Source organism: Tetranychus urticae, chromosome 2 (genome assembly GCF_039701765.1).
Source record: "Tetranychus urticae isolate SD_2017Ah chromosome 2, NJAU_TeUrti_SD_1.0, whole genome shotgun sequence".
Taxonomy (NCBI): Eukaryota; Metazoa; Arthropoda; class Arachnida; order Trombidiformes; family Tetranychidae; genus Tetranychus; species Tetranychus urticae.
Window position 1 is genome coordinate 24,454,634 of NC_142959.1, and position 22,548 is coordinate 24,477,181.

At 31.4% G+C, this 22,548-nt stretch overlaps 1 protein-coding gene across 1 annotated transcript; it reads right to left on the minus strand.

Moving 5' to 3' along the window:
• Positions 1-1,871: 1,871 nt before the first annotated feature.
• Positions 1,872-20,636, minus strand: LOC107360854 (RYamide receptor-like). The gene is made up of 4 exons (XM_015927578.3): positions 19,822-20,636; positions 4,225-4,579; positions 3,536-3,757; positions 1,872-2,352 (listed from the first exon to the last, which is right to left on the minus strand). The coding sequence occupies exons 1-4, from the start codon at positions 20,208-20,210 to the stop codon at positions 2,014-2,016; spliced, it is 1,305 nt and encodes a 434-aa protein (XP_015783064.1). The 5' UTR covers positions 20,211-20,636; the 3' UTR covers positions 1,872-2,013.
• Between the last annotated feature and the right edge of the window lie 1,912 nt (positions 20,637-22,548).

Below are 22,548 nucleotides of genomic sequence, written 5' to 3' on the forward strand. Positions count from 1 at the left end.
ATTGAAAGAATGGAAACAACACTTTCAATGGAATGAACAATTCCAAGAAGCTAATAATGAAATCCAAGAATCAAAGATAATGTCATATTAACTGAGAATCAATTTTTGCCTTTGCTCATTTTGCTTTCAATTTCAAGAGAACAGATTATTTAAAGATTAAATGAATCTGTGCTTCCAATTGGGCAACATATTTGTGCTCACAAGACAAACTATAAATGATACAACAACAAACAGAATCATCATGATTAATTTTAGCATCTAATATTTTTCATCTTCCCTGTATGAGCCGAGAGCAAAACAATACAAGTGGAAATGTTTTTCCCTGCATTTTTGCTCCTCTTTTCCCTCAGTTGATCTAATTGTTTCCTTGTTTTTGTTCATTTCTGTTTTTCATTGTCTTGTCTTTTCTTTGCAACTTGAGATTTCACTTGTCATCACATTCATAATGTTATCCGACCCAAATACGTTTCATGGCCCACAATTGAACTTCAACTTTAATCGACTCTTGACTTAACTTTTCACAAAGTGGTTATTTGATAGTAAATAAATATTACAAATTTCACAAAGAATAAGATAACAATGAAATAAAAAAGTTGGATAGCATTTCAAAATGTTTGTTCATTTCATGAAGAAAAACATTCGAAGTAATCTGTAACCAACAATCGACTCTTGAAATTTTCCAGTTTTTTCAAGTTTTTTTTCAAGTTATCAGTTTATCTTCAACCTTACCTTCGACGTGGAGGTCGCTTGCCTGGCAAGTGTTGCTTGAGCTTCGATATCGAAAGTTATCAGACAGATGAATGTGTAACATGTTAGATCGATGATGAGGGTTTGGTACAAGCACTTTTTCGTACTTTCAATTTTGGATTTATTCCAATGTCAAGAGACCGACATTTACATTTAAACAGAATGCAAATCGAACCTGAAAACATCTTATATTGATGAAGATTCAAGTTTCAATTTACATTTTCATTTCATTGTAAACTTTCATTGTTTGTTTTGTTTGATGAAGATGAATTTTAATTCCTCTCCTCTATTGGAAATAATAATTTGAAATTATCCACTTTTATTAAATTCCCACTTCATGAAACGTAATAAATAAAAGAAGATCAAAGATTTGAATTGTAAATTGCAAGGCGTCTGAGAAAATATCAAGATTGAAATTTTCAAGTTTACCAACGAATCGTGTAGGAAACATAAAATCTTCAGAAATCAATCTTTAAAATTATTGGTAGCGACTTAGAATCGGCCTTGAAAAAGTATAAAAATGTGAGAATGTTGAAAAGCCATGGAAAATCAAATTCATATTTCTGTTGTTTGAGAAAGAATTTTTAGAAATTTTGAAATGAATTTTCCATGATCAGTCAGTCTTGAGCACATTTTCTAGGAAAAGGCTGTTAAACATTTATAATAATCTCGAATAATGAAATTTCAACACGATGATAGAAGAAATGAAATTTTGATGGAAAATGAGTTTTCATTAGGAAATTATTCAACGGATTAAATGGTAAAAATAAAAAATCAAACTACGAAACAAGTTTAATGCTATTTAACCAAATCAGTCAACGTAAATGGTTAAAAAATGTAGCATTTTGTTTCTTTTTGCTTCTTACCTTTTCATCTTTTCCATGAGTTTAAATGATGGGAAGAGATTATTCTAATAATGTTCCATCCTGGTTTCATCTTAAAAATATTTACCTTGAATCTTTTCGTAGCTGCCATTTACATCAATTTTATTTAAATTTAATCCACAGCTTCTTTAACCACATCAGCTTTGATTTCACTCCCAGCAATCGTTTATTTGAATAACATTTGAATTTCGTTTATTATTTTCTTACCTTTAAGTTTTTATTGAACAATCAATCTGACAATTAAAAGATTATTCATTTGCTTTATTTCGTCTCTTCATTTTCATGACTCTATCGTCATGGTTAGAGTTCAATTTTTCAACAATTTTGTTTTTCTTTTAGAAAGAAAAGAAAATTTTACAGAATTTTTTGTTTTACAATTGGCTCAGTTGCTTAAATTTTGGTCAATCAAAGCAACTGAACTTCGAATGTTTTTCTCATTTGATTCAACCTTTTCCAAATGATCGCCGGAAAGCTTCACTTGAAGTCCATTGAGATTGGGTGAACCCACACTGGGCACACTAGTCAATGGACTGTGCCCATTACTACCAGTTGCAGGGCCAGTTGGATGAGCTCGAACAGAGGTTCGCAGTACAATGGTTGTTGTACGAAATGAGCTGCCCATGGAATTGTCACCACCAGAGATTGGATGGAAGCCATGGTGTGTTGTCCTTCGATAGTAGGGAAGGCAAGAACAGGTGCGAGCCAAACCTGCCAGATCAGTCTGCAATTGCAAGAGGTATTCATTCATTTTTGTTTATCTTCATCATTATCATCACTCAGTATTGTACTCTTCTCGCATTAGTAAACCATTCAATCTGTAAGAATGGCAAATCAGCAATCAGGGAATCAGGAATAATGTTAATCACAAGAGAAGAAAGAAAGCGGGATTCGAATTTTAACTTTAGCTTCTTAGTTATCGACTAAGTTTTTGCTTCAAATTTGCAATAAAAAGCTGCTCAGACTTTGACTTAAGACGGACATAAATATCAAGGTAAACATAAAACACAAAACAAGTTTACAAAGTTATACAATATTTTCAATTATAGCAAAAGATTGACGTGTTTACCTTCTGGTCAACAATGATATTTGATGTGATAGTGTGAGTTTCAATGGTGTTTTATGAATCAGCTCACTTCATGCTTCTTCATTTCTCATTGAGCTCATGCATCCGCATCAAGTTGTGATTAAAAGTGATAAAAGTTAAACTGACCTAAGAGGCAAAATGGGCCTTTGATATTTTTCATGTTTTCTGGAGTAAAAAAAACAATTCGCACAATTTGGTGCAAACATTTTACATTGTGATTATGTTTCGATTTGTGAAAGTAAACTTTCTCATTGGATCAACGCTTTTAGCATATCGACTTCAGGCTTGTGTGATTATGTCAAGAAAGTGATTTACAAAAAGAGTTACTTAAAGCAAGATGATAACCATAAGGCTTGGAAAAGTTTTCAAGTTTCTTCTTCTTTGCATTTCGATGAACCTTACAGGTGGACAAGTTGTGTTAACAAGTTTTGATTAGTAACTTTGTACAAAAATGTGTAACAATGTGTGTTGGGTGAAGCGTGCTGTTCAGCGGCACCAGTTAAGTGCTTACGTGTTTGAATGTGCTTATAAAATGCAGACATTTTCCCATCAAATGCAAGTATCAAAAAGTTGGAAAATAGCAAAAGCATTTTGGCAAACATTGAGTGATACTTGTGGTTCCATTTCAAAAGCACAATCAAGTTGATCAGCTCCATGAATCTTGTTATCTCTCTCTCTCTCACTCGGCAACTTCATGATCATCATCATGGAGTTGATGTGAAACTCTATCTCTCTGTGAAACATTTCAGAACAATCGAGTGTTTATTATTGTACTGTCATGCTTTCGCTCAGCAAAATGTATAAGTTTAACCATAGTTACCCGGAAATTATCACTCATGAAACAATAGATGATTGGATTAAGAAATGAATTTGCCATGGCAAGCCAGTGGCAGAGAAAGAAAAGGCCATTGTGAAGATAGATTCCAATCTGAGTATCGGGATCAAAGATGTAGATTTCGAACCAGTAAAGTATGTTAAACAGTTGCAATGGAAGCCAACAGAGTGCAAAAAGTATCACAACAACAGCTAACATTTTGATTACCTGGAAAAAGGGTTGGAAAGAAAAGCAAAACTTGTTGATCGAAAAGTGAACAAAAATGTTATTAATAGTTTATTGAATTTTCATTGCCATCAATAAAGTTTACTTCAATTGATTCCTTATCAAACCTCAGCTAATTGTTGTTAAATTACCAGCACTTTGTTTGGTACCAGCAAAGGTAATTCAATGTCAATAAATTTCCCAATTCTCGTTACTTTTCTCATTATCTCAACATGATGATAATACATTTATTGTGTTTACAGAAGAAGGAGAGAAAAAAAGGGATTTTCTCATTGAATTGCCATGAAATGGTAGATAAATGGCAATCTTGTTGTTCACTTTATTGTAATCATAAACTTTACTGACGATTTCATATCCAGTCAATGATATTTTCAGATTGACTGAGCAAAAGGTTTCATTGATCATTTATTGACAATGAAATTGACTAAATTTTTCTTCTCTTGTTTTACCTTCATTTTTGCCTCGAGCTGAGCTTCGTCTCGTGCTGCATTTGCATTCCCTGGTGAAGTGTGATTCAACATTTTCCAAGCAATGCAGGTATATGTGTACACTAGAATGATCATGGGCAGGACAAAGGTAATTACAAAAATAATCATTGTATAAGTTCGCTCGGCTACCGGGGAAGGCCAGACTTCTCGGCAAATGTAAATGGTTTCATTTCCAGAAAATTCTTCGACTGCTTTACCATGGATCAGTTGAGTGCTTGATGCAGTCAAAGCTAAAAACCAGATTAAACCAACAGTCAGTTTACCTCGCGCTTTGGTCCAGTTTGTTGAGCTAAATGGATTCATAATGGCACAATATCTAGAGAACGAGAAATGTAACAAGAAATGTATAAGTTTGAAGAACTGGAAAAATGCGAAAAAATGGAAAACAGAATTTTTCTTGTAACGAAAGATATTTTTACAGTTGATCAATTCAGTGTAATGGCTAGAGGTTGTGTGTTTCAAATCCCAATTGTTTTCTCACTGGGAATGAATAATTTACTGTTTTGCTCAACAATTATGATTGTATATTTGAAAGTGTTGAAACCATTTGTTTACATGATAAATTGATCAGAATAGTTAATGGAATGGAAGAGAGAAAAACTTTTTCAGAATCAAACATTCATCATTCAATGTACTTTCATAATTTGTTTTGCAAAACAATCACAATAATAGTCTCGGTTCATTTGAACTTGAACTTTACCAAAATAAAACTTGCAATAATCTTTACTCTAACCTCAAAACTTAGTTGGAATCAAAAGCGATTATCTTTTTTCGAATTTCAATAAACTACAGAAAACTTTGAGCAAAAACATTGTGTTACAATTTCTTCTCTCGAACAAATCAAATTTAAATTCTCAGTCGACTTGTGTTCAAAAATCAAACTTGTCTAAACCCATCAACTGAATCAACTTTTAAAGTGATTCAGTTGAAAAAGCGATTCAAAAGTCATGTCTTTGATAATGAGCTGAAAATTGAATTTAGAGGAAAAAACCAACAGAATTTCCGAATTTCAATTTTGCAGCTTTCAATTGGCGAGATGAAAGAGAAATATAAATATCAAAATGTTTCGAACCTGAATTTGATCAACAGAAAAGGAATTCATTTCATTCAGTTGGACCTTTTGCTGCCTTTATCCACTCTTGATGAGGAACAATTTTTGATCATTATTATGTAAATTGTGAAAAAAATAAGTTGAGCGTAAACTTGGTTTACCAATGCAACTGTTATGTTACAAGAAACTGTCAAATACAGCTACACTTTTTTTACTTTACTTGTCCATTCAACTATTACAAACACGTAAAATGCTCTTCCGTTGATCCCATTGTATCTATTGAATTTCATATTCAATTTACATTCAAAGATGAAGATTATTCCATCACAGGAAAAGAAGGAATAAAGTTATCAAATTTTAATGCCGATTGTTGATATTCACAAGAATGAAAAGTGTAGTTCGAGTTTCGCCTCAAGAAATTCATTATGAGATTGTTTTGTTTCAAGAATAGCAAAGGTATTATATCATCATCAATAGTGAAAAGTAAAGTCATTAAAAAAGATTGAAATAATAAATGGTTTATCAAGAATCTCATCATTTTTTTGTTCTTTATTCATTTTTCTCTTTTGAACTTCTTTTCTTCCACCTTCATTGCTTTCATTTCATCATTTCAATTGAACTTTGATAAACACACTTTCCACTGAAGAGTAAAGAGTAAAGAGTAAAGAAAGGAAAATTATTTATTCATTTTTTCATGTCATTTGCGCACTAAAAAACCACCATAAACTCATCGCATGGAGTAACAATTTTGAAATGAAAGTAAATACAGAACGGTTGATTGATTTGGTGAAAAGAGAGGCGAGCTTTACTTCACTGGAAAAATGTTGATTTGTTGAAAAAATGTTTGGGTTTTATGGTTCAATTGACTAAATAATCCTATCTGATATATTATCATCTAATTATCAACTTTATTTAGGTTATCCATTCAAGTCAACCTGACATTGGATGTTGAAGCGTTTTCAGGAGTTGAAAGACTGACAACTTTGTAATAGTCTAACTTGATTAAACAGTTTTTTAATGAGAATAAAATCAACTTTCGAATTCGTGAAAACTCATTAATCAGTCAAGATTAAATCAACTAAATCTGTTCATATGAAAATCAACATTTCATTTCAATTTTCTTTTCAGACAATTCAATATGGAATTCATAAAACCACAAAATTATCAGCAATAATTAAAAGATTATTTTACATGGAAAATGATCGATCATTTAATCTGTTTTAATGTTCATTGTTCCGTCATTCATGATTAATTACATTTTGACATCCATGAAGTCTTTTGTTTTATTTTCATCAGTTTATCATGCTAATGATTAGTTGATCAAATGTTGTATTCATAATGAATTATTTTCTGATTTGATTTTTACGGGTAAAATGGATTCGATCTTCGAGTAAAGTCATTTGTAAAAGGTGCTTCAGTTTAGTTGAATTATGGAAACGTTAAGTGCTTATGAAATTGGGATTTACTATTGTATTGGATCGCCTAGAATAATGTTTCATCGTATCATTTATGCAAAATAGCAAGTCGACTGCTTTGAGGCAAAGTTGAATAGATAATGTTAAAGATTAAAGTTGAAGATGAAAAAACATGGAAGAGAATTGAGCAAGATTGAAACTGATAGAACTGACAATATCATTATAGTTGAATCATATTGACATTCCAGACAATCTCAGGCATTTCGTTTAGATTTGTTTCTTTGACAGGCAAACCAAGTCTTTGAGAGTAAAAAGACAAGTTTCCTTTTCTTTCCTTTCCTTTCTTCTCTTTTCAGTCTAATTCAATTCTTACAGATGTTCTTAATGGTAAATACACATTTGACCATGAATCCAATAGTAATCGTCTTGGAATGAAAGTTGTACGATAATCAGTGAGAATGAAATGATGAAACGGAAAAATGATGATCCATTTGATGATATCAAATTGGTTAGATTAAGGGAAAGGAAAAAAAAGGTAATCTCAAGGTATTCCTATGATAAACGTAATGACATTCAGATCAGGGAGAGAATCATCTAATAACAAAACTTTTCTTTGTTGATTGCAATTCGATCGTAACCTCATGTTTCCTGAAAATTTGAAAGCTTTCCTCGGAAAATGTTAAGTTGAACAAGAATAATTTACAATCAATTCACATGGTAAACTTGTGCAAAGTAATGCACAATCAGTGTACGGAAAGAACAAGTTACAAGCTTATGAATAAAATCCTTCAAAGGCCAATCGAAAAAGAAAAATTCTTCTCATTTGTTTCTCTATTGTTCGTTTTACCAAACATTCGGTAACATTGATTTAGTTTTGTTCATGTCCCCATGAATAGCTAACGAAGTGTTATCTATCTTATAACGATTCAGATTCAAGATTCAGAGCAAACAATCGAAGTTGGAAAATTTCTAAATTCAAAGAAGAACTGAAATCATTGAGATCGAGTCACGATTTTGGTCAACTATACTTGATTATCTAATGACAGGTCAACAAATTTTTGGTGGTTCATCAAGCGAATCGCTGTTTGACAAGATGAGGATTGACCTTGAGTAACCTTGGTAATGGTAAAATCGATGGATTTATAATTCGTCAACTTTTCCATGTTATTCTGCAACAGTGATTATGTTCGTGATTAAAATATGTACTTCTACTGAATTGCCCTGGAAACTTTATTTTAAATGTTCATTCGATATGAATAGATTGAACTTACATGATAAACAAATAAAAGGCTAAATAAAGAAGAAATGTTTGCATTCATTTCTTTGTGATTTCATTTTTATTTGAATTTAACCATTTAATAGCAAATTAACCACACAAAAAGGGATAAACTGAATTAGAGGGAAAATAGTGTTTTTTTATTTTCTCCATTCAAATATTTATTCTAAATTGGAATAGAATCAAAGGGGAACCTTTCATTAGCAGGCAACTATTCAATTCTATTCAGTGTCACAGATTTGTTTTATTATTATTTGGATGTACTTTTTTCTGCATTCAATTGTCAGCATAAAGTTACCCTCAACTTGGTAAAGATGAGGAGAGGAAAGAAGAGACAAAAAAAGAAGCAAAAGAACAAAAAAAGAGCAGAAAAAGTAAAATTTGAAAAGAAGAATAATCTTGGTATTATTATTTAGCCAAGCAACATTGAAGAGTATTAACACTCTTTAATCAAGCTTGAAATTAACATGATGAGGTACCGAGAAACTCCGGGGAAGTTCATGAAAATTCATGAGATGTAACAGATAGCAATGCAAAATTGGCGACCACAAAAACGAAAAGAAATTAATTTCTTTTTTTATGTCACTTTTTTTCTTCTTTATTTGCTTTCTTCGTTCAATTTGTTTCTTTTTCGTTCGCCAATGAATTGACCAAAATAAAATGCAATCCATTTCATTATTAATCAATGTAACAATTTAATTACATCACTGTGCGTTAGTCATTAATTGTGATGATAAATCATCTAATTGCTTTTAATGAGGTTCATTTACACTCATTTAATGACTCGGGTCTGCTTTCAATAACATTTACAGAAACATTGGTCGAATTTATCTTTCACTTTCAGCCGTATAATTCTGATTGTAAACATCGGCAAATCACAGAAAAGGTAGCTTGTACTTAGTATTTGAACTGTATACTTCTGAAAATTGAAGGAAAATGTTTCTAAGTTTCAAGGTCATTTAACTCTTCGCTCATTTGACCTCCGAACGACTTCTGAAAGTCATTTCCAAAGAGCTCACATTTCTCACATGTAATTTGTTGGCTATTAAAAGTCTACAATCTTTTCTCAAAAGCTACACAGGTTTCTTTGCATGGTTACTCAGAAAAAAAGATTATCTCAACAAATGACCTTCAAATCTCATACAAAAGGTCAAATAGCTGTTTGCCCTCGGATGACCTTGAAACTGTGTTATTGTTTGAACTCTGCTGAGTAGCGAGCAATTTCCTTGGTTCGAATATTGATTCTGAAAAATTTGGTATTCAGATGAGAAGATGTTTTGTTTATCTGGCCGTTGGATCATCAAGACAATAGACGCTGGTGAAAAGAAAGACCAACATTCTTGATTGACCATTGCCCATCTAATAACCGTTCACAATTGGTGTGCAGTATCACTTGCTGGAATAATTGGTACATTCTTTTTTGAAAAGCTTATTGGCCAATTTGAGTACCAAAAAATGATAGATCTTGAATTTAGTTCAGCTCTTAGACAATATGGTGGCCCAGATAACTTCTGGTTTCAACAGAATGGAGAGCCCATATGTCTATTTATTCGCTCGAACTGCTACAAGTTTATTTCAATAATAGAATATTAAGTCGAAGGGCGAATTTCAAATGGTTTGCAAGTTTCCCTTAATCCGCTCGATTTTTACTTTGGGGTTACTTAGATAGTTTAGTTAAAAGAATGATTCAAAAAACAAAACTGTCTTCAAATGCTACTAGTGGACATTTTTCAGACATCATCTTGACTTTTGACCTCAAAACGACCTCTGAAAGGCGTTTTGAATAGCATAGGCTTAAGCAGCTTGAATCACATTTTCAGTGCCACCAAAAACTATTATTTTTCACAATTGTTATTTTTTTATGAAAAATTCATCAACTTACATGAGTAACAATTCAATTACAGATTATGAACGCAACACTTGTAATTATCTACTTGCTCAGTTCCAACTCTGTAATTTTAAGATAAAATTCATTTTCAAATTTACCTTGTTAAATATTGCTTAAATCTTCGTGAAAAAGCAATTCAATAAACTGATTATTCTTGGAAAATGCGAAATAATAAATTCATATCTTGAAATGAAACTCAATTTTTCTCAGCCTTTTCTTTCCAAACTAATAAAAATAGCAAAACTTTCAACAAATAAGCTTAATCATTGCCTACTAAGCCTTGATTAAATACCACAATTTATAAAGTTGGAAAAGCTCAAGTGAACGAAATTAAAGAATAAAATAACAACGAAAAAATCGAAATAGAAAGCATCTTAAGCAATAGACTCATTATTATGAACTTTTCTCTATTCACTAATGATTAGAATCATTGATGATTCATGATCAATTCAACAGTCTGTAAATCATATCAAGTGAATTGGGAAAAACGTTTTTGTTTGAAGAAGAAAGCAAAAACCAGAAATTTGTTGAGAAAATTTTCAGTTGAGTTTTAAAAATGACTATCATTTATAACTATTGTTTATTTATTGTTCAGCGTTCATTCATTTTTACTTTCATCATTTCTCCATTTCATTGGTAAACTTGCAATATAAATCTGGTTGTTTGTTTTATCCTGTGAAGAGAAATGTTCATTATTCCTTCATGAAACAGAAAGATTCGAAAGTTAATCAGATTTATTTATATCCATTTTTATTACTCTCCGCTCAACTGAGCTTTAAACTTTTTAAACTTTACTTATTTTCCCATTTTCAATTCACTTGATTTCTCGGTAAATCTAATTAATTGGTACAATTTGTTAACTTGATTAACTTGCTTCAACTCAAGAAGTCTCTTGTACATTTCAACTGAAATCAAACTCGAGAGTTTCGATTGAGAAGGAAACAATGAGAACTCAATAAAGACAAAACAAAAGATCAACTGAAATCTAATAAAATGCTGTTTACTTCAATAGTTGATTAATTTTGGCCAAATCACTAAACCAGAACTGATAAATTATCTTTACATCCGTTTGTCCAGCTTTTGCTTTTCCATTAATAAACTATTTGCTCGGTAAACATCATGAAGCTAATGAAAAGAAAAGAGTTAAAAGTTTCATTTTTGTTTCATTTCATATTCTTTTATCCAATTTATCAATAGAATCCGATAATTGTTTTGCTTTTTTCACTTTGCACAGAAGAAACTTTTCATTCCCAGCTTTCATTCCCAGTTGGGATGGATTCACTTGGTATTGCATTTAATCCAGAAAAAAATGTCAAACTCGATGCATGTGATTGGCCAAGCTTTCTTTCGTTTTTTCACTTGAACTTGTCACATTGATTAATCCTTTATTAGGGTTATTAAATATGATATTCAAGTTGTTACTTTTCTGAGTTTTAAGCTCAAGAATCTCATGATTATTTCATCAAGTTCATGATCATGAGAAAGTTGTGAGTTGTAATGTTTTTTTCAGTTGTTTACATCGAATTTCCAACGTTTTTTGGCTTCTCAAGTTCAGTTTCGAAGTTCATCAAAGATTATATCTTGAAATGTGATTAGATTTTTCAACTTTTGTTTTTCTCTTTTTTTCAATTTTGTTTTCATTCCCAATATCACGTTCAATATTTATTCAGTCCAAGAATCTAGAGAAAAGCTGATGGATTAAAAATTGCAAGGCAAAGGCAATTTGCTTTTCGACAGAAAATGAACATTCTAATTGATGGACTTTCTTTTTAGTTTCAACTTTGACACGAACCCAAACTCAAGTTTCACTCCCTTGGACTCAAATCTGAAACTTTGTTTAACCTGAAATTCATTTTGGGTCATCTGAAAGGGAAAATTAGCGTGCAAATTGGTTCGAAATAATTGTCATGTTTTTTGATAAGAATCTATTAGCGAACAGAACATCAGGAAAACATGAAAATAGCGACTCTTCTAATGACTTGGAAAATGAATTTTTTTTTAAAATTTCTACATTTCTATTGTTTGGAAGCAAAAACTGAGAGAAGGATTTTTCACTGGATTTACTGGGAAGTGAAGCAAATGAACAGAATCAAAGTCAACTCATTAACACAAACAAATTGGATTTCATTTCAATCCAGACATTCCAATCTTCATTCATCTTCTCTCTTCAACATCCTGGTTAACAAAATAACACCAATTGAGCTGCCATTAAACTTCATTGTATTGGATGATAAGCCAAGGATAAGATGAATCCTGAAATTGGTGAAAACAGATTGATTAAGATATTAACCTCATTTAGAATCAGTTTCATCGTCCAGTTTCTGGTCAACTAAGACTTTGATAATGAAGTATTCAATGATATAAAGGAACCAATTGTCTCGATTACTTTGCTATTCTCGAGTTTAGTCTTTTAGTCTTTCATTATTCATTCATCGAGAAAAAGCTATCAGATTGAATGTTGCACAAATCAATTTCTTGGATTGCAAGAGTTTCTTACCTTCAATATTTTTGTGATATTTTCACCAAATTCAATTTAATGTTATTGAAAAAAATGAAATAATAATTGATATTAAATCGCTTTTCTCGATCATTTTCATTCTTTTCAATTCTGTTGTTCATTTTGTCTCGTCTTTTATAAACAGTTTCATCAATTTTTGATTTCTGTTTACTTTAAACTTCTATTTTTATAACACATTCTCCTTCACTTTTACTGACATGAATTCAGCAAAGTGTGAACAGTTTTTATGTAACTTGCTTCTCTTTTCATGGACAAACTTTTACTGCATTATACATGACCTAGTGCTGCTTAACATAAATTACATTTGCAATCTCAACTGATTAGTGTTAGTTTATTATTGTTTAATGCAATTATTAATTCAAAGTTTGCTACGCAAAGCTTGTATTAATACATGGCATTTATTCATAATTTCAAATGTAATATTTCTAGAAGTACTTTAATAATCTCAACAGTCAATGCTGGGTCTAACAACTAATGTTGCAAGTTGAACAGCTAATGATGAATCAACTAGCAAATAGATGTAAATGCTAATAACTATTAAATAGCTAAAGCAATTATCAAATAATGAAGAACGTGAAATGTTTCAATGAAAAACAACTAAACTTATTGCGAGTGTGGTCAATGAATGAAAAGATGAATAACATTGAAGGCAAAATTGATGAGACGCTTTGTAAATTGCATTTGAACAATAAAGGATTTCCAGTCAATCAATCAGATCATCAAAGTAAAAGCAATTTAATTTACTGCTGAAGCTTTCAAAGTCAATGATCATTGTTTTAGTAACATGGAGAGGCAAAATAAGGTTGAGTTATTTTAAGGCTAAAGGTTAAGTGAAATCAGCTTTAATAGCTTTAGATGTTGCTTCGAGTTCATTTGGTAACTTTAATTACACTGGTGTTAATCCAGAGAATTATTCATAATCTTTAGTTTGAGATGAAATTCAATAATCAACAATAATTACATCCCAGAGTATTTAGCTAACAACATTTACCTGTTTTCTGATTGGAATGAGCTTAATATTGTCTGAGAGAAGTGCTGAGTACTTTAAATACTCCAATTTGTCAATAAGTTGAGCAAGGATAACATTATGGGGCAAAGCTTCGAGTTTAAAGGAACAATTTCGTTGTTTGTTCTTTAAAGTTAAAATGGATGTTTGATGGCTCCATAGCTAATGGTTATTAGCCGGACATTGTAACCAGATATGCACAATGAAAGGCGAAATATATCTGAAACTTAGTCTAGAATTCTGAATGCCGAACAACAATGAAGCATCAAGATGTTTACTCAAATTTAGTGATCACTTTGCAGCGAATTAAAGTCATCAAAAGACACGTTTCATCAACAGGAGCTACTTTTAAAGCAAATTCATCAACATTTAAACAAGTAAGTCACTGACACACACAGACACATACATTGATCGACTATTTACGTTGTATTTTCTGTATCAACTTCAATTAGCTTCGATACACCTCAATCCTTTTCTCTGATACTTTAACCCCTTCACAAGAAGAACAGTTTAGACCTCTTAGTGTCAGAGCTTAGTGGTGCTAAAGAGGTTACATTTTCAGATACAACTCCACTCAATGTTGATTTTGAACGATTGAAAAGTAAACCAAAAGTATTGAATTTGGCAGGTTAGCTGAACATTTCTGGTTAATACCTGAGAAATTGTCTCGACTGACTTCCTTTAAATGCAACAATATTGCAAAGTAAACTGTATATTGAAGCTTCTCCAGTTAAAATAAATTTTTCAATGCAATATTGACTTTGAAAGTTTTACAGTAATAAAGTTTATTGAAGTGCTACAAAAGTTAAAGTCAACTCGTTTGGAGAAACTTTTCAATCAAACTTCAAACAGCATTTTAGCCTTTCAAACCAAATCAATAGCAAAATTGAAAAGACAAGAATAGTTTCATATTAGCATTAGTAACATTCAGCATCTCTCAATACCAAATGCATAAACTCGTGAAATTGTCCTTTTGTCTTTCAAGTACCTTGACTTGAATGCTAATTTGCGTCATAACTCTGAAAAGTCTTTTCTGTAATAGTAAAATCGATTGACTAAAAAGAGCTTTTCTAAAAAATAGACTCTTTCGAAAGCCTTATTGAGCTTTCTGTACAAAATTGTTTCTGTTCATGTAATGTTCAGACAATCTTCTTTCAATCATTAATCCTCGATCGTGCAATGGCTACTGTAACCTGATCAGGTTGGTCTGTGTTTCATTGCCCAACTCTTGGCCTAATTTCACCAAACAATTAATGCCACAGTTAAAGCCATTAACGGATCAAATTTAGCAGATTACCAAATAAATCTATTACGAGCTGTTCTCTACAAAATCGAGTTTCGAATCTTGAAGGTCTGATACTTTTCCCTAGAAGCAAGACAACACAAGACTTGAAACTATCCACTTTGACGTCTATTCAATCATTTGTATTCCAAGCTTGAAGATCTGAAGACAGTTGCGGAAATTAAAAGACAAACTGTTAACAACAAAATAGACAATCTGTGACAATTGGAATGAAAGAAAATTTCGAGTTTTAAAAGTAAATTTCCAAAACTCGAAACATTCAATTACTGATTGTATAACAAGATTCAGTGTGAACAAAGGTAAATGCTAAAGCGAAAAGCAATAGAATTAAATGATTTCTCTTTAGATGAACACTTTTCTGTTTCTGGATTCTCTATTTTCATTACACTCTTATATAAATGTAATCATCCAGACTCATTCATCATTAATCAAAACACTGAATTATTACCATGCTCAGGCTTTACAAGTTTAAGGGTGAAAAAAAGTTTAACCATCAACATTAACACTAAAGATTAAAGATGTAACAAGAAAACAAATTTAATCCTGAAAACACTGAACATCACACAATATTCAGTCTATCATCATGATTATTGGTCTGAAAGTGGCCAAAACAATTTACTTTTCAACAATGACGTGCAAAAGGGAAATTTTGATGAAACAAAATGTTCGACGAAAAACTTTAGATTGATTGGTAAAAGTATTTAAATTGTCAGTTTTCATTTTCGAAATGAAACTTTACTTTTGATAAATTTGTTTGAACATTTGAATATCAGTCTACAAATGACTATCATTAGGGTAAATTCAAGGTAAATCTCGTTTCAATATCGATTGTCTGCTCTTTTCATGACTCTTTCAGACTCGATCATCAACTGAATGCTTCAATTTTTGTGATTACTTTTACAAACAAATGGTTCAATGAAATGTCCTTTTATTGTTTATAATGATACTTGGACTAAGCCGAGAAGCAGCAAAACATTTCGACTAATTAAATTTAATTGTTCAACTAATTGTTGTTGGTTGAAGCGTGAAAATGTAAAACTCGGTCTTGTTTTCAATCAACATTTTTTACCATTTCCATGATTATTTATCCAATTAAATGATCGTCATTAAAATGGATTCAAAGATTCAAGTGATTACAATTGTCATTCATTTTGATTGCCTTTTCTTCTCCTCCGCCAATTCTGATGGCAATGAGTGAGATATTTTTTTCTCTTTTATTCTTCTTCTTTTTTGTCTGTTCATCATGATTTTGTGTGAAAACAAAATTCATCAAAATTGAATCCATGACATGTTATCCATTGATTAAATGAACAGAATTTGAAATTTAATTTTAATGTCAAACTGTCTTTTGACAACGTTCAACTTGAACCTTTTTTTCCTTTGCTTTTCCTTCTTCTCTATTATTACCAATTGGATAAAATGAAGGAAAAGTCTTCGAGTTTCGTTGGCAAGGAAACGTTCTAACGATCAAATTGCTGAGCAAAGCCAGTAGTCTATGAGTGTAGGTGGCTCAGAGAAGATTGTAAGAAGAGAAGAACTTTGGAATTTTCTTTTTTTCGCAAAAATTATCAAATATCGAAGCAAACTTTTCGTCGACTTATAATTTTCTCTGCAAATTTTTTGCTCTCATTCGGTCAGATCATGGATGATAAGGTTAAACTGTCAATCATGATTGACCATGAAAATTTTCATGTGGTTCAATAGGTATTAAAGGCGTGTTATTATCGAGTCAAATTCGAATTTTTTTTCTCTTTTTACTTTCATAGTTTTTGACCCTTTCTCCAACTGTATTAGGCTTGCAAGAGCAAAGCTGAGAAAAGTTTTTTTCTCATGTTTCTGATTCTGACAGATTCATCATTTCATGTCTTTGTAACATTTTGGGATGAAAAGTTTGCTTTCCACTTGTCGATCAATTTTATCATAATGTTATTAATAACTATGCAAGTTCAACATTTAACCTGAACGTTGATGATATTTTTCAAGCCTTTCTTTCCTTTTTTTGTTGCTCAAGTTTTTTCAGGTAAACAAGAATAAGTTTGATTTTGCATCGATTGAACGAGCTTACATGAACATAAATGTTATAATCTACAATTATGATGATCGGTTCCTTTGGGAACTTGGTGTGCAATTACTTTATTGTCACGAAAGGACTAGACAGTAAAAATGAAGTGAAATAAAAATGTTGCTTGTCAAGATTAATTCATTCATTACTTGATCATAGCAATTTTTACTCGCTATTCTAGTTGCTTAATCTTAGCAATAAATCTAATTATTTTTAGCATAAAAACTGAATACACTAATAGCGATATTGTTGAGCGGTTTATTTAGTTATCTTTTGATTTGCTAAAGGCAGCAGAATGATTACAGGGGAAGCTTGGAGGAGCAGTTGAGTGTATAAAATAAGCAATTAGTCTCAACACTGGAATTAAAGACTTCATTCATTATTATTGTTTGGTTCAAGATATGTCTTTGGATTCAATGTCTTTCAAGGTTGAACCGTTCCATCCAAGACACTGAGCAAGATAAGTCATGAGAAAAAATTACCCAAATATGAGATTCTTCGATGGAATAATCTGTTTTTTCGAAAAATTTGACTCTCATTCGTCTAGCAAACGAAATCTCCCGATTTCTCAATCAAATGTCTGAAGATACGAATTTGTCTTGATCAGAACTTGTAAGTTTCAGTTTATTTCAATTTCCTGAATAAACCAACATGTTTCGAAATTCAATCAACTTTCATGATGAAATATTTAATGAAAAAAATTGTGAGCTTGAAATGAACATCTAGTCAAGTGTTAACTTAATGTGGTTAGGCTTTCGTTTAGTTGATTAAATGCGAAAACGATCAATCTTCGAATCTTGAAAAATGAAAGAGATTTTGAATTTTCCAAATTTGAGATTCATTTTAAAGAATTTTTATTTCAGCAAAACTTTTCTCTGATGTTATGATTAGTGTTTATTAATGTTTTTTACATTTCAGTTCGATAGCTCCGTGAAAATGTGACTTTATATCAAAATCTTGGTTGATTAGAAAATAATTCATTAGCTGTTTATCAGGCGTGAAACTTAATGATGAGTTCTAGTTAGTCTAATTGAATTATTCCTTCAGTGAATAAGATAATTAACATTTCGTCCAGAATTTCAAGGTGAGTTAAGATCTTGAGCTTAAACTTAAACTTAAAGCTTAACCATAATAAAACCATCACAAGCGACATGCATTTCCGACATTGATAATACTTTTAGCCTCGAAACTTGAATAGAAATTGAATTTCGTTTTGACTGAAACAGAAAACTTTAATTAAAAACTTTTTTCCATTCAAATTATCATAATTTCCAAGTCAATCATTTTCAAAGCGAACAGTTGAATCTCTCGTGATTAAAATGGTGAAAAAAGACAAATGAAGTTTCAAGTTAATCTTGATTCTTTTTTTTCGTTTGTCAAGATTAATGCTGCTAATAGATGAGATCTCAAGTTGTGTCGAAAAGGGTTAAGAGCATGTTGAGTTGCGAAAAAGAGTTGAAAAAAGAGGAAAGGAAAGATGAGGGAAAGATGATGTAGATGAAGATTCCCTTAAGCCATCAGCTATTCTTTTCAAATTCAACAAAAAATAAGTTTTGACAAGAAACGACAAAGTTGGAGTAAAAGAGAAGATAAAATGTCGAAAATGAAAAGAGAAACGAAGAGAAGAGAAAAGTAAATGTAGATGGAAATGGCGATAAAATTATGTTGAAGACCTTCTCCCAGCCTCATCTTCATCCTCATCTTCATCCTTTTCCTTTTCCTTCGTCATCTTATCTTGTCACTGAAAAGTGGTTAATTTTGAAAAGGGTTTATTTTATCAATCAAAATTTCACAAAAGTATTTACTTGAAAATAATGTTAACACGATTCGTTGTTCAATCGTCAATATCATCATCCTTTTTGCTCTTTGACATCTTCCCATGATAATATTGTTTTCTTCTCCTTTCACATCTTCTAAGGCAATGCTAAGAGCTTTTCTCTTTTCTCTAAATTCTACCAGAACTCAACAATTTCATTAGTTTTCTGGACTCAATAACAACGAGTCTAAAACTAAACACAAATAAATTGCAGGTTAACCAAGATTAACCTTAAGCTATTGGAAAGTAAATGTTGAACAGAAACAAGATCAAAGTCTGATTTTGTTTTTGCTATTCAACAATCCAAACAAGTTTCAATCTTTATTCATTATTTCTCAGCTTTGGACAGAAACGAAGCTCAATAAAATGGAAATTGTTTTCGTTGAGAAAAACTAAATTTTCGTTTCAATCAACAGCTAATAACTTGTCAAGAATTTTCAAGGATTTTTCTCTGCTGCTCTCTTCGACAATTAATCAACTAATTTACAATGTTTGATCAACTATTGCAATCAACTTTTCAACTCAATCAGACTCAACATTTGAAAACCTTGAATTTTGTCGCATCTTTTTGCCACTTTTTCATTGTAAAACTTGTTGATTTACAGTTTTATTGCTCTGCACTTCAATCAATGTCAACTCTTCAATTTTGACTTTTGTATTTGACTCTGAACTTGCAACATGAAACTGGATTCGAAATGAACTCTGTAAGCTTTTGTAAGTTTTGTGCAAAAACAAATTCGACTAATTTTACTCAAGAGAAAAGAAATTGTAATGTTGATAATCAAAATAATGAGTAAATTTAATGGTTCCTGTGTTAAGCTTTTGTTGCAAGTGAAAACAATAAAAAAGGCAATTTTTCCTGAAATCAAATCGACACTTGAGTTTCAACATTAAAAATTGGATCCAGATTTTAGATTAAAGTTGCTTCTTTTAATGATTTTTCATTAACAGTGCTTTCAACTCGAGACTGACAAAAGATAGAAAAACGAAAAAATGAACTTTTCAGTTTACATCATTTCTTACATTTGACAAGTAATCGTGAAATGAAAATCAATAGCATGATATTGATACAAACTGTTAATAACTTTTCAACTTTTACCTTTTCAAGTTTCAGCCTTTCATCGATTCAATAAATCATCATCAAGATTAGGGAGTCAAGTGAGGTTATCAATAAATTTTGTGGATTTTTCTTTTTTCTATCATTTTCATGTTTTTCTACTCACCTGTCAATTCCTATGGCTGTTAAGGTGTAAACACTGACTATAACTGAACAAAGAGTCATGAACTGAACAAAAGGACAGAATGATGGATGAAATATCCAACGATTAAGCATGTAAGAAGTGTATGTAAAGGGAATTGAGAATAGAGCCATTGTTATATCGGAAGCAGCCAAGTTGACGAGGAAAATTCGAAGTTCTTTGGATGACCTTTTTCCTGCCATGAGAACCCAAATGGCTGTGATGTTGCCTGCAAAGGCCAGGAGAGCGGTTACACTGTACAAACAGATGAGGAATATTTGAAAGGGTTCGCCCAGTGCTGAGTCGTCATAGTTATCCGATAGGAATGAGGAATTGTGCTGATCCAGTTCAATATCCGTGTTGTTGAGATTCATGATGACCCTTGGTCAACCGATGGAAACTAATTAACCTCTCTGTTGAACAGAAGTAGCAACTTGTTGGTTTAATGGGTGATCATGATGATTGATCAGGTACTTGAAGGGAATCAGGTTAAGTGGATAAGTTATTCCAGTTATATTGGGTGCAAGATGGATAAAGTTTCATTTTGAAAACCAATTTTAATATCAACTGACTGGATCCTTTTAAAGATGCAAATTATATCAATAATGTTTGGTGTAAAGATAAACACACTAAAGCAAAATTAGGAGTTGCACAGGGGAAAAAAATATCAACTCATTTTGGTTCAGCGAAATTTACTTTCTGTTATTTCTTTTTTCTCTTTGCGTATTTTTAGTCCCTTTGAATCATCTTCACTTGTTTCATTTATTCAGTAAACTTGGAATGAACAGAGATGAAAACTGAATCTGTTGGTTTACTTTTCTCATTTGTTTGCTTAGACTCATAAAAATGAAACGATAAATTGCGCTGAATTTCATGTCGCCATCTATTGTCCTTTACAACACTTTTATCTTTCAGTTGATGTAATGGGATACAGTTTTTTGGCCAATTTTATCTTGCGCATTCATTCCCTGTTCTGACAGGGATTAAGTAATTAACAATTTATCAACTTCTTTTGTGAACCAATTTAATAGTAGCAATTATAATAAAGAATTATCACTTGCAAGAAAAGTCTCAAGTAACTCAAACCGATTTCAATGATTATGTCATTTGATTCGTCTTGCTGGATAACAATAGAGTTGGATGTCTTTCGATTCGCAAATGAAGATAGCGTTCGAAAAATGGTTTTGTCAATCGGTATATAACCTGTGCGGACATATTCTGGTACAAATTGTTAAAATTAAATTTCACAATTAAGCGATAGCAATTTTTATACATTTTATACATCATTCAAAAGCTTAGAATCAGTACTTTATGTTAGAGTTCTTTAATCCACCCTCAGAGGCAAGATTAACTCTTCATTCTACTTTTTTCATAGTCTTCCAAAATTTGAGCTTTAAACATTTTTTCAAAGAGTTGCCTGACTAATTTTCTTGTATTAATTGATTGTGATGTGTTTTTAGTCCCAAAAATTACCAGCATATACGTTGGACCTCAGGTGATCACAAAATGTCTAAATAGAAAGAAGTTCATGGACACAATAAGAATTAAATGACTTTAAAACTAACGCATGGAAAAGTCCATTTCAAAATTGAATCATTTGAGCGGTTTAGAACGCACTCAATTAATGAGAAAATCTAATGAACTGATCAAGCTATCTTTCTGAAATTTGTTTTGAATAGATATATTCCCATTATGATCCTTTCATGAAAATTTCAAGTCTATTGAACATATAGTTTCTGAGAAAAAAAGATGTAATGGCTTGTACCAAAATATGTCCGCACAGGTTACACATCAATGAAGTAAGCGATTGTATGTGCTAATTGCGATAAGCCTTTTGTTTCACTCATTTTTTTGTATCTGGTTGCGATACTTAAATGTAGCATTTGTTTTTGATGCTTTTTCTAGTTCATCTTTAATTCGAAAGATTTTTAGAGAATTAATTGCTCATAAAATCTGATTGTTCTGAAAATTAAAATTAATTTTGTTTGAATTACATATTACCTTGTTTTCCCTTGCTAAAAAGACATTGCGAGTTCACCGAAGTTATTTATCTCTTTTTACTGAAATACTTGACTTTCATATTTTTAGTTGTAAATGCTATCAAATTGTAACAAACGTATGCCGTTGAAATAATGAAAATAAATGTTACTAAAAATGCTTATATTCAATTCCTAAGTCAATGCTTCAACATCAGAACTATTGATCATTAGCATATTATGAATATCGCATTCTGATATCAAAGTTTTCTCAGCTGATAGGTTTATGCGGGGAATAATTCAATAAAAATATCAGCTTTCCAACAGCGAACTTGATTCGAATTCGTATGGAGTTTTGAATGCGATAAACTTCTACGCTTAAATATTTCCCAGACTTTCAATTGCTAATCTAATTACTAATTGACAATATTCCCATGAAAAGATCTTTGAACCATCTTAAAACTCTAGAATCACGATTCGAAGCACTTTCTAAAAAGAAGAGTTGAAAGTTTAGTTTCAAAAGCCATTGCTGTTTATTTATATCGACTAATTGAAATGTCGACTGTTCGCTATGCGCAATTTCCTCAACTTTATTCTGCGTAAGAAAAAGTTATCAAAAAAGTTGTTCGATTATCAATCAGTAGATGGCAACACTAAACAGAAAAGTATGACTCACCCATAACCATGCGAATAAGAGATTCTCACTTTACTTTTCTCTCTTTTTTGCATCTTTTTT

Coding starts and splice junctions, on each gene's coding strand:
- LOC107360854 (XM_015927578.3), bottom strand. CDS start 20,210: ATGAATCTCAACAACACGGATATTGAACTGGATCAGCACAATTCCTCA. Junction 3,758..4,224: donor AGCTCGAGGCAAAAATGAAG/GTAAAACAAGAG, acceptor CCCTTTTTCCAG/GTAATCAAAATGTTAGCTGT. Junction 2,353..3,535: donor TCATGAGTGATAATTTCCGG/GTAACTATGGTT, acceptor TTGCAATTGCAG/ACTGATCTGGCAGGTTTGGC.